The 13,064-nt window shown below is 46.3% G+C and overlaps 1 protein-coding gene across 2 annotated transcripts; it reads right to left on the bottom strand.

Annotated features, from left to right (window-relative positions):
* Positions 1-614: 614 nt before the first annotated feature.
* Positions 615-12,566, bottom strand: otud5a (OTU deubiquitinase 5a). 2 transcript variants are annotated; one of them, XM_079226610.1, is made up of 9 exons: positions 11,752-12,566; positions 9,603-9,696; positions 5,393-5,457; positions 5,143-5,299; positions 4,908-5,056; positions 3,895-4,080; positions 2,664-2,889; positions 2,223-2,294; positions 615-1,818 (listed from the first exon to the last, which is right to left on the bottom strand). In XM_079226610.1, the coding sequence occupies exons 1-9, from the start codon at positions 12,349-12,351 to the stop codon at positions 1,682-1,684; spliced, it is 1,686 nt and encodes a 561-aa protein (XP_079082736.1). In that variant the 5' UTR covers positions 12,352-12,566; the 3' UTR covers positions 615-1,681. The 2 variants fall into 2 exon arrangements, with proteins under 2 accessions (XP_079082736.1, XP_079082737.1); XM_079226611.1 differs by having other exon boundaries at positions 9,603-9,693.
* Positions 12,567-13,064: the final 498 nt, after the last annotated feature.

The following is a 13,064-nucleotide window of genomic DNA, read 5'->3' as shown; positions in this document are numbered from 1 at the left end:
TGCTGTTTGGTTCTGTATTTATACTCATCCGAGAGACCACGCCCACCACGCCTTCGCTGTCCAATCGGCGCTGAGACCAGGACCCAAATGTTTTGAACCGTCCCGCCAATCAGAGTCCAGCTGCGCGTTTTCCTCATGAATATTTAAATTGAACGAGAGGAATTCGTAGAATTCAAGGCGGAAGATGAAGATGATGAAGATGACAGGAAATAGGAGGACGGTTTCCCCAAAACACACACGCGCACAAACACACACGTACACACACACACACACACACACACAGTCTTTGATGTATCGAAATAAACCAACGGTTGCTCCGCGCGCGTTCTGGTCAGGTCGGTTTCTGGTTCCTGTCAAAATAAAAGTTTCGCCTCAAGAATTTACAAGAAACTCAAAAATAAGTACACGAAGAAGTACTCTGACCCCCAACTGCAGGAAAGTACTTCTACCACACTGTTAAAATACTAGAAGTAAAAGTACAAGTAGTACAAGTATTGCAGAGTTTGATGCAATTAATCAAATTCAATTTTGTCGATGATTATTGACATATATCCAACTGTTCTTTATTTATTTAGTAAGCAATAAACAATTCAGTTTGTGTTATTTTTTCATCATAAAAACAACAGCGTCATCATATAAACAAATTCATATTTTGTCATTGTTATCAGGACTGAATTTCTTAGTAAAAGGAACAATATTCATAAATAATATGCATGTGTAATATACGGTTATAGATGAAAGAAATAACATCTCCAAAACATTTTTCTTCAGAAACATTTTTCCTCTTTTTATTCCAAGAAAAAAGAAAAAAAGGTCTTTTCATCCCAAACGATAAAATAAAATAAAACAAACTTATATTATTAATAATAACAACAATAATAATAATCAATCATTAAGATGATAAGTATGACATTTCTCACATTTTTTTATCTCCTTTTTTTAAATTTTTTTGTCGCTTTTTCTCTATGATGATATTGGTCGTGGTCGATTAAACATGCAGCTAAATAAGTCCGATGATGATGATGGTGGTGGTTTGGAGGAGGAAGAGGAGGATGAAGACAGGAGAGAGGTGTTACAGACCATGACCATCTTTGTTTCCCAGACGAAGAAGGAAACCGAACAGCTCGACACAAAATGGCCGCCGGCGGGAGCTACGAGGTTAGCTAAGCTAAGGGAAGTAGCTTTAAAACGGTAAGACTTGAGGTGACAGCTAGCATTCCTCATTGGAACCAATGGTCCTGATAGCCTCAGAGCTAACAGCCTGAACTGTTGACACCAAAGCAAAGATATTAAAATTTAAAACCGACGTTTGTGAATTTCAAAATAAAATCCTCCAATCACAACTGATCCCAAATCAGCGTGAAGACGGAGCCCCATGTGGGTTGTAACCAGGAGGAGAAGGGGGGGTCACTATTGGCTGGGAGGAGGGGCTTATGGGAGCGATGAGGAAGAGAGGAAAGGAGGAAAGGAAACAAGGAGACAAGTGATGAACTGACGAGTTGAAATGTCTGCAGAAAAAAACAAGTGTGCATTTCTTTGTTTGATGTTTTATTTTTTCCCTGGTCGATCTCCTTTTGAGGGCCAAAGGTGAGGAGGGGGGGCAAGGAGGGGGGTCAAAGGTCACTGTTGTCGGTGTGCGTGTGTGTGTGAGTGGTGTGTGTGTGTGTGTGTGTGCCGGCTATCAGCTGCTGTCGGGTGACGGCTCTCTCTCTCGGTGCATGGAGGCGGAGCTCTGGTGCTTCATGCTGTCCAGGTACTCCTGCTGGGACACGGCCAGCACCGACGCCAGGATCTCATCGTCCTCCCAGTCCGTCAGACCTGAAACACACAGACCAGTTCACAGACCAGTTCACAGACCAGTTCACAGACCAGTTCACAAGTCTTTCCTGCCACTGACTCAGTTGAAAGCAGCTGACTGGATGAAGCCTCATCAGATCCTTAGAGTTCAGAACAACCTGGAGACAGTTAATACTGTCTGTACTCAGATAAACACTGATAACACACACACACACACACACACACACACACACACGCACACACACGCACACACACAGGGGATGAATACAGCGGGTAAAATAAGTATTGAACACGTCACTATTCTTCTAAGTAAATATATATATGTATATATATATTTACTGAGAGAAATGGTGACGTGTTCAATACTTATTTGACCCGCTGTAGATAGTAGTATTAGTAGTAGTACTAGTAGTAGTACTTCTTACCAAACGCTGTAGGTGACATCTCCTGCATGATGGCTCTGTACTCCAAATGATGACGACTCTGATTACTGGGACCTACACACACACACACACACACACACACACACACACACACACACACACACACACACACACACACACACACACACACACACACACACGCAAGCGCACACACACACGCGCAAGCGCACACACACACACGCACGCACGCACACACGCACGCACACACACACACACACACACACACACACACACACACACACACACACACACGCGCGCAAGCACACACACAAGCGCACACGCACACACACACACAATCATTAGTTCCATCCATCACAGCTCATGCTGCTCTCTGATTGGCCGAGTACAGTGAGCATGTGTGTGTGTGTGTGTGTGTGTGTGTGTGTGTGTGTGTGTGTGTGTGTGTGTGTGTGTGTGTGTTACCTGGCGCGCAGGGGGAGGGGGGTTTGCTCAGGATGAGCGCGGCCGCGGCGGGGGAGGGGGGCTTGTTGTGGGTCGACCCTGTTGACCCCGTTGACCCCGTCGGGAGGTCGGAGTGGGAGTGGGAGGGGTCGCAGTCGCGTTGCCGCGGCGACCGGGCGCTCCAGTCTTCCGGGCCGCTGGAGGCCGCCGCCGTCGCCGAGCTGCAGGTAGCGGTCGCCTTACGGGGCTGAGAGGGGACACATTCAGACCCGTCAACTGTCTGTCTGTCTGTGTGTGGGTGTGTGTGTCTGTGTGTGTCTTTGTCTGTCTGTTTGTCGGTGTGTGTGTGCGTGTGTATGTCTGTCTGTGTGTGTGTGTGTCTTTGTCTGTCTGTTTGTCGGTGTGTGTGTGTGTGTGTGTCTCTGTCTGTCTGTCTGTCTGTCTGTGGGTGTGTGTGTCTGTGTGTGTCTTTGTCTGTCTGTTTGTCGGTGTGTGTGTGCGTGTGTCTGTCTGTCTGTCTGTCTGTCTGTCTGTCTGTCTGTCTGTGTGTGTGTGTGTGTCTGTGTGTGTCTTTGTCTGTCTGTTTGTCGGTGTGTGTGTGTGTGTGTGTGTATGTCTGTCTGTGTGTGTGTGTGTGTGTGTGTGTGTGTCCGTCTGTGGGTGTGTGTCTGTGGGTGTCTGTTTGTCGGTGTGTGTGTGTGTGTGCGTGTGTGCGTCTGTCTGTGGGTGTGTGTGTGTGTCTGTGGGTGTGTGTGTCTCTTTCTGTCTGTCTGTGGGTGTGTGTCTGTTTGTCGGTGTGTGTGGGTGTGTGTGTGTGCGTCTGTCTGTCTGTCTGCGTGTGTGTGTGCGCGTCTGTTTGTGTCTGTCTGTGTGTGTGTGTGCGTCTGTCTGTGTCTGTCTGTGTGCGTCTGTTTGTCTGTCTGTGTGCGTCTGTCTGTGTCTGTCTGTGTGCGTCTGTTTGTCTGTCTGTGTGTGTCTGTCGGTGTGTGTGTGTCTGTCTGTCGGTGTGTGTGTCTGTCTGTCTCTGTGTGTGTGTGTCTCTGTCTGTGTGTGTCTGTCTGTGCGTCTGTCTGTCTGTCGGTGTGTGTGTGTGTGCGTGCGTGCGTGTGTCTGTCTGTCGGTGTGTGTGTGTGTGTGTGCGTCTGTCTGTCGGTGTGTGTCTGTCTGTGGGTGTGTGTCTGTCTGTCTGTCTGTCGGTCGGTGTGTGTGTGCGTGTGTCTGTCTGTGTGTCTGTCTGCCTGTCTGTCTGTACCTGGCGGGCCTGCTTCTCCTGGTCCTGGAGCCACTGCAGGTAAGACTCTCGGGCCACCTGCTCCTCGATGGCCTCGTTGGTGGCCTCCCAGTCCGTCGCTCTCTTCTTGTCCTCCAGCATCTGCTGCTCGATCCACGACTCCTCCGACGTCTTGATGGCCGACTTCATCAGCGTCTGCTCTGCGTACTGAGAGGGGGGGGGGTTACTGACACAGCTTTACTTCTATACAACCAGAGGAGTCGCCCAGTCCGTAGAGATAATGCAGCTTTAACACATTTATACATACACTTCTAGACAACCAGAGGAGTCGCCCCCTGGTGATCATTAGAGATAATGCAGCTTTAACACATGTACATAGACTTCTATACAACCAGAGGAGTCGCCCAGTCAGTAGAGAGAATGCAGCTTTAACACATTCATATATACTTCTACACAACCAGAGGAGTCGCCCCCTGGTGGTCAGGAGAGAGAATGCAGCTTTAACACATGAAGCATATACTTCTATACAACCAGATGAGTCGCCCAGTCATAGAGAGAATGCAGCTTTAACACATTTAGCATAGACTTCTATACAACCAGAGGAGTCGCCCAGTCAGTAGAGAGAATGCATCTTTAACACATTCATATATACTTCTATACAACCCTGGTGGCCAGGAGAGAGAATGCAGCTTTAAAACATTTATATATACTTCTATACAACCAGAGGAGTCCCCCAGTCAGGAGAGAGAATGCAGCTTTAACACATGAAGCATAGACTTCTATACAACCAGAAGAGTCGCTATTTGCCAAGCGTCCACAAATAGTTCTCTCATAAAAACACGATTTACACGTCTGAAGATTAAACAAAGAAGGTCAATTGCTTTTAGACGCTTTAGAAACAGGAAGTCTTAAAAATCTTTCGTAATAGTCGTAAATATTTAGCAGCCAAATCAAATAGTTTTTAAAATGCTCTTTTTAACACATTTGATACTTGAAAAAGAGGTCTCTGGTCCTAAAGGTTCTGGTTCTAGTACCCCGGGTTTGAAGGCAGGCAGTCCCAGTCCGACCCCGATCGTGGCCTTGTTGGGGTTCACCACCGAGTTGTAGTGGATGTTGCGGTGGTAGCTCACTCTGATTGGCTCGTCGTTGTTCTGGTGGATGCCGTGGAACGTGTTGATTGGCTCTGCAGGAGGAGGAGGCGGGGTGAGGCTGGCGCGACGTGATTGGCTGACAGATCTGCAGCTGGTTCCTATGGACAGACGGACTCACCTGTGCCGTACTGGTACACCTCCACCGGTCGGTTGTACATCTCGGCCATCGCCTGCATCTCGATGTGGTTTCCGTGGCAATTGTTTTTCCTCTTCCTGTTGATGTATGTGGTGAAGTCCTCTGTCACGTAGTTGGAGAAATAGTCTGCGTTCTTCATCTGGGAGGAAGAGGACGGTTATGGACACAGACAGGAGGAGACGCTGGAGGAAGAGGAGCGTCGTGAAGACGGACAGGAGGAGCGGAGACTCACCAGGTAGTCCATACAGTGTTTCCTGACCACTTCATGCATGTCCTGATCCCCGTACACCTGGTCAGCTGACACACAGAGACACACGCAGGTCAGAGGTCAAGATACGCATCCATGAAGAGACACTGGCATCACGGCGGAGGCAAAACCGGACGTCCTTTACTCAGGAGACACGGAACGATTGTCAGGAGACACGGAACGATTATCAGGAGACACGGAACGATTATCAGGAGACACGGAACGATTATCAGGAGACACGGAACGATTATCAGGAGACACGGAGCGATTGCCAGGAGACACGGAACGATTATCAGGAGACACGGAGCGATTGCCAGGAGACACGGAACGATTATCAGGAGACACGGAACGATTATCAGGAGACACGGAGCGATTATCAGGAGACACGGAACGACTGCAAGGAGACAGGGAGCGATTATCAGGAGACACGGAACGATTATCAGGAGACACGGAGCGATTATCAGGAGACACGGAGCGATTGCCAGGAGACACGGAACGATTATCAGGAGACACGGAACGATTATCAGGAGACACGGAACGATTATCAGGAGACACGGAGCGATTATCAGGAGACACGGAACGACTGCAAGGAGACAGGGAGCGATTATCAGGAGACACGGAACGATTATCAGGAGACAGGGAACGATTGCCAGGAGACAGGGAACGATTATCAGGAGACACGGAACGATTGCTAGGAGACAGGGAACGATTATCAGGAGACACGGAACGATTATCAGGAGACACGGAACGATTGCCAGGAGACACGGAACGATTGCCAGGAGACACGGAACGATTGCCAGGAGACACGGAACGATTGCCAGGAGACACGGAACGATTGCCAGGAGACACGGAACGATTGCCAGGAGACACGGAACGACTGCAAGGAGACAGGGAGCGATTATCAGGAGACACGGAACGATTATCAGGAGACACGGAACGACTGCAAGGAGACAGGGAGCGATTATCAGGAGACACGGAACGATTATCAGGAGACACGGAACGATTATCAGGAGACACGGAACGATTGCCAGGAGACACGGAACGATTGCCAGGAGACACGGAACGATTGCCAGGAGACACGGAACGATTGCCAGGAGACACGGAACGATTATCAGGAGACACGGAACGATTATCAGGAGACACGGAACGATTATCAGGAGACACGGAACGATTGTCAGGAGACACGGAACGATTATCAGGAGACACGGAACGATTATCAGGAGACACGGAACGACTGCAAGGAGACAGGGAACGATTATCAGGAGACACGGAACGATTATCAGGAGACACGGAACGACCGCAAGGAGACAGGGAAGGATTGTCCCGAGATTTGAGACAAAATCCTTCTTGGGCTTCAACATCCACAAATATCAAAAATAAAACAGTTAATGAATGTGAATAAATGTGGAAAGTAGGGCTGTGCGGTATACCGGTTTCAGTTTTCCGTAGGTATGAATTGTTCACATACCGTCATACCGGTCGCCACTGTTAGGCAGCAACAACATTTAATGTTCACAGCTTGAAGCTGAAGGAGCAGCGGACCGAGCTACTTACGTCTCATGTTAACTCACTTGACTCAGGGTGTGCAAGAAATGACAATAGTCGTTACGGCCGCGCATGCGCCACTAGTATCAAGGGATTCCCCTGGGTCCTAAATCCCTCCAGTCTAGCTCCCTATGTACCAATCAAAACAGCTGCTGGACAGTTGCGAGCGAGTGGTGAATAACGATGGCGGTCCTTTTCGGCGTCAATAAATTAATGTGTTTATTTGGAGAAAAAATACCGTGATATACCGTGAAACTGCCAGAATCTTACAAAATACTGTGATATGAATTTTTGGCCATACCGCCCAGCCCTAGTGGAAAGTATAAATTGTATATCTCCCCCCAATTGTTGTTTTACTTAAACTAAAAAGCATCGTTCTGTAAAAGCTCTGAAAAGACGACCATGAGCTCACGAATAACCTTTAGAAGATGTAAACACACCAAGCTTTGTTCTGTTATCAATCACTTCTGCATGTCTTTCTTTGTGCATTGTTTAACAATATATTACATGAACAACATTAATAACATTCATAATAATAAAGATGTGCTGGTATTCAAGCTAACGAGGACTGAAGACAAGAATGCATCTGACTCAAACTCTAAAAACAGAACTTCTCTTCACTGACTCAAATAAACTCTGAATGAGGTGAAACTCTAGTGTGTGTGTGTGTGTGTGTGTGTGTGCAAACACACACGATTGTGTATGCAAATGAGCATCACTTTGGTTTGATTTCCAGCAAGTCACATGGTCCGTCACCACGCCAATTCTCAGAACCTCCCCGACAACTTCCTTTTTCTCATCACAGTGTTTGTGAGAAAAGTCAGTTAGTGTGACACACACACACACACACACACACACACACACACACACACACACACACACACACACACACGGCTGAACAGCAGCAGGTGTCAGAAACACACAAAGGGATTCTCCCAACACATCACCCAAAGAGAGTGTGTGTGTGTGTGTGTGTGTGTGTGTGTGTGTGTGTGTGTGTGTGTGTGTGTGTGTGTGTTCAGGCCCAGGTCATGTTACGATCGTTGTGTTAACGACAATAATTTGGTTCTGTAATCCAATTATTAGAGAAAGACCAACATTAACAGTCTGTTGTTGTTGTTGTTGTTGTTGTTGTCGTCCTCCACCTCAATGTAACCATGACCTACGACATCTGGAATCCGACCATCACGTTTATTTGTATTTTTCTGAACTGATGTGAGGGTCAAAGGTCACAGACTGTAAAGCCTTCTGGGAGAAAGCAGTAATGAGGGCTACACAAACTAAATGACCTGCTGCATTCTGGGAAAGTGTTTGTTCAGCAAGAAAAGGAAACAAGGAGAGGAGACATGGGGAGGAAACAAGGAGAAGAAACCAGGAGAGGAATCAAGGAGAAGAGACCAGGAAATGAAAGAAGGAGAGGAAACCAGGAGAGGAATCAAGGAGAGGAGACCAGGAAAGGAAACAAGAAGAGGAGACCAGGAGAGGAAACAAGAAGAGGAGACCAGGAGAGGAATCAAGGAGAGGAGACCAGGAGAGGAATCAAGGAGAGGAGACCAGGAGAGGAGACCAGGAGAGGAGGATACAACAGAAAACATGCGTTGGCTGCAAAGAAACACTGACCGACTTCTTGAGAATTAATAATCACACACACACACACACACACACACACACACACACACACACACACACCAGACTCTCTCACACACACGGTCTACTTTCTGTTTCAGGTGGGCAGCGGTGTGTCTTTTATATATGTGTGGTGTATGTGTGTGTGGTGTATGTGTGTGTGTGTTTTTTCTGTGAAATGGAGACGAAGCAGAGAAACGCGTCTCTGAAAACAGAAGTGAGTAGAATCAGAAGGAGACCAATATAGATGCTGATATTGATCCCTGATCAGAGATCAATAAGGTCTCACCGTGAGGAGACCTCAGGCTTTACGTTAACTAACAATCACTGTAACACACGGGTGAGCTCCCAAAGCATTGTGGGTAAACAGAGCAGCACCTTGAGGCCGTGACTGATTCACAAGAAGACTGAGTTTATATATAGTACACACACACACACACACACACACACACACACACACACACACACACACACAGCGCCCCCTGGTGTCAACACAGTCTCACCTCTCATAAAACACACCTGCATCACAACATGCTCTTTGTACCTTTAAAGCAACAAAAACAGTCAAACTAAATAAAGACAATATTTTATCTCATATTCATGTGATATCTGAGTGAATGTGATGATGAAGTAGATCTATGAGATAAAGTTAAATAATTATAAAATAAATGGCTCTTATGTTGGTTTAAAAAGAAATAAATCATCTGTAGAGTTTGTGTTTTATGTGATGACATCACCTCTGTGTTCTCTCCTATTATTATTTTAATATTATTATAATAATTATTATAATAGTCATATTATTATTGTTGTTGTTCTGCAGGCTTTTAAATATATTACAAATAATTCATAATATCTTTTATTCTGTCCAGAAGAAAAACTGGTTCATGTTTCATAAAACTACCCACACCTGACACCTGCTGGTGACCAGAGGAACTACACACACCTGAGGGGATAACCAGGTGTGTGTGTCCAGGTGTGTGTGTGTGTGTGTGTGTGTGTGTGTGTGTGTGTGTGTGTCACTCACCCACGGCCCTGAACAGACACGCTCCGTCCTCCTTCATCTTCTTGATGACGAAACCTTTCTTTTCCCCCAGAGCTTTTTCAAACCAGTGCTCCTGCTGAACGCACACGCACACATGCAGACACACACACACACACACACACCACACACACACACACACACACACACACACACACACACAGGGTCAGATTTGTCAAAGCTGTACAATCTCCAATAATAATGATGCAATCGATTCACACACATTATGATGAAAGGGAAAAGACCTTTATAACATAAACACACACATTGTTCACAAATACATTCACATGAATGGGAGGAAGAGGAGGAGGAAGAATCCCAACCAACACCACATGAGGAAAAACATTTACAAACTATTTATTTCATTTTGTCGGCTTTTTGAAATTTAAAAGTTGCGTTATATTTATTCTGGTTCTCTAAAATAGGTTTTATTTAATTTAATATGATATTTTAGTTATTATAATAATCATTATTATAATAATAATCATAAGTATTATAATAATGATGTTTATTTACAGCTTAAACCCTGATTATATATTATATGTTATATATTACATTATATTATGTATATAAATACCCTGGTTATTGTTCTCAGGAACCTTACAACTTTTACTTTGAAGGAACCTTTTGTTTTAACTCAAGTGTTTGTTTTGAAAGGTACCTGAGCTCACCTGGTGCTGTGTTCAGGTACCTGAGCTCACCTGGTGCTGTGTTCAGGTACCTGAGCTCACCTGGTGCTGTGTTCAGGTACCTGAGCTCACCTGGTGCTGTGTTCAGGTACCTGAGCTCACCTGGTGCTGTGTTCAGGTACCTGAGCTCACCTGGTGCTGTGTTCAGGTACCTGAGCTCACCTGGTGCTGTGTTCAGGTACTTGAGCTCACCTGGTGTTGTGTTCAGGTACCTGAGCTCACCTGGTGCTGTGTTCAGGTACCTGAGCTCACCTGGTGCTGTGTTCAGGTACCTGAGCTCACCTGGTGCTGTGTTCAGGTACCTGAGCTCACCTGGTGCTGTGTTCAGGTACCTGAGCTCACCTGGTGCTGTGTTCAGGTACCTGAGCTCACCTGGTGCTGTGTTCACGTACCTGAGCTCACTTGTTTTTGTTTGTTCATTATCATTATTTAACACAAATAAAAATGTATAATATATATTTTAAAAGCTTTGAACAAAGTTAGTATGATGTTATCACCTGTAAAAAATATATACGCTTAAACATTTAAAAACAATGCCATCAGAACTCAGTCAGTTATTGTCCATGTGGACACCTGGTGAACCACATGCATAAAGGTTAATAACATGTTATTACAATATTAATAAAGGTTTATAACGCCTCTGACGTCCTGAAGCTAATGCTCACTATTAGTACACGAATAAAGGTTAAAAACGTGTTATTACCACATTAATAAAGGTTAATAATGTGTTATAACCACATTAATAAAAAAGGTAAATAACGCCTCTATGACGCCCTGAAGCTAATGCTCACTATTAGCACATGAATAAAGGTTAACAACGTGTTATTACAACATTAGTAAAACGTAAATAACACCTCTATGATGTCCTGAAGCTAATGCTCACTATTAGCACATGAATAAAGGTTAAAAACGTGTTATTACGACATTAATAAAAAGGTAAATAACGCCTCTATGACGTCCTGAAGCTAATGATAAAAATTAGCACATTAATAAAAAGGTAAATAAGGCCTCTATGACGTCCTGATGCTACTGCTAACTATTAGCACATTAATAAAGGTTAAAAACGTGTTATAACCACATTAGTAAAGGTTAATAACACCTCTATAACGTCCTGAAGCTAATGCTCACTATTAGCACATGAATAAAGGTTAAAAACGTGTTATTACCACATTAATAAAGATTTATAACGCCTCTATAACGTCCTGATGCTAATGCTCACTATTAGCACATGAATAAAGGTTAAAAACGTGTTATTACCACATTAATAAAAGGTTAATAACACCTCTATAACGTCCTGAGGCTAATGCTCACTATTACCATATGATAAAACGTCCATAACGCCTCATTAGCACACGCATACAGGTCATAACGGCCCCAGCGCTACCACATCACAACATGTTGCATCCTCCTGCAGCATTAGCACGATGCTAACGGTTAGCTCCTACCTGCTCCACGGTGGCTGGGTCCACGGACTGCAGCCGGGCCGCGTTCTCGTACTCGTCCTCGCTGTTGTTCCCGGCTCCCTCCTCCGGGTCCTGGCTGGAGCCTCCGGATCCGGAGCCCCCGGACTGGCCTCCCCCGGCCAGAGCCGCCGCGACCCCCCCACCTCCGGAGCAGCTGCCCGTCTGCCGCCGCCTCTTGCTTAGTCCGGGCCCGGAGCAGCAGCCGCCTCCGCCGCAGCCGCCGCTCACAACGCCGCCGGCCGACGCGACGAGCTCCCCGCGGGCCCCGGGCCCCGCCGTCCCGCCGCCGCCGCCGTCCCGCCCGTCGCCCGGCGGCCCCCCTACCGGGGACGCGGAGCCGACGGGCGGCGGGGAGGCCTGCTGCGGCCGGGAGCTCGCCTCGATGCTCCGCCGGTCGTCCCGAGCGGAGGACGGCGCGGCCGGCTGGTAGGACCACGGCGGAGGGGACGCCCTGGGCCGGGCTCCGGTCCGCCCCGCGTGCGGGTGCTGGTGCGGGTCGGAGCCGCTCCGGCGGTCGCTGTCATCGGCGTGGTCCGAGACTCCGACCCCGGAGCTGGGCTTCTTCTTCGGGAGGATCGTCATGGTGTGTGTGTGTGTTGGGGGGGGGGTGGGGGGGGGGTCAGAGGGTGACGAGTCCTCCCGTTCTGGATCAAAAGCGTCGGTGTATCCGCCCTCCGGACCGGCCGCTCGGCTCCAGACAGCGACGTGACGTCCTGGAGGAACCGGAGCGGTCGACGGGACTCCGGCTCGCTTCTCCTCGACGGCTCGGTTGAACAAAAACAAAACGCGGCTCCTCTTCTTCCTCCAGCGACCAGTCCACAAAACATCAACACCGTCTGACGGAGCCGAGACGTCACTTCCGGGTTACGACAGCGATTTCTTCTTTTTTTTTTTTCTTCTTCTTCTTTTTTTTTTTTTTACGTCAGGCCGTTAATCGGATCTTTATTTTTGTTGTTTGACCAACGAGCAGTTTCTGTTCAACAAACACTAAACACACGTTTACTCTGAATGTACTTCTTCAATCTGGTACATAAACAATGTATTGTTGTTTTTATTAATTATAATTACACTTTTTAAATGACCATTATTATTAATAATAATTATTATGATAATTATACTTGTAAAAGTACCATTATTGTTAGTTATTATAATTATACTTTTTTAATTACCATCATTATTATTATGAATGATTATGATCATTATACTTTGAAATTATAATGATTGTTATTATTAATTATTATTATAATTATACTTTTTAAATGACCATTATTGTTATTATTAATAATTATTGTAGT

Source organism: Taurulus bubalis, assembly GCF_910589615.1.
Source record: "Taurulus bubalis genome assembly, chromosome: 11".
NCBI classification, from domain to species: Eukaryota; Metazoa; Chordata; class Actinopteri; order Perciformes; family Cottidae; genus Taurulus; species Taurulus bubalis.
This window is presented reverse-complemented; position numbering and strand designations above follow the sequence as displayed.

Coding starts and splice junctions, on each gene's coding strand:
- otud5a (XM_079226610.1), bottom strand. CDS start 12,351: ATGACGATCCTCCCGAAGAAGAAGCCCAGCTCCGGGGTCGGAGTCTCG. Junction 9,697..11,751: donor ACCCAGCCACCGTGGAGCAG/GTAGGAGCTAAC, acceptor GTGTGCGTTCAG/CAGGAGCACTGGTTTGAAAA. Junction 5,057..5,142: donor GGTGTACCAGTACGGCACAG/GTGAGTCCGTCT, acceptor CTCCTCCTGCAG/AGCCAATCAACACGTTCCAC.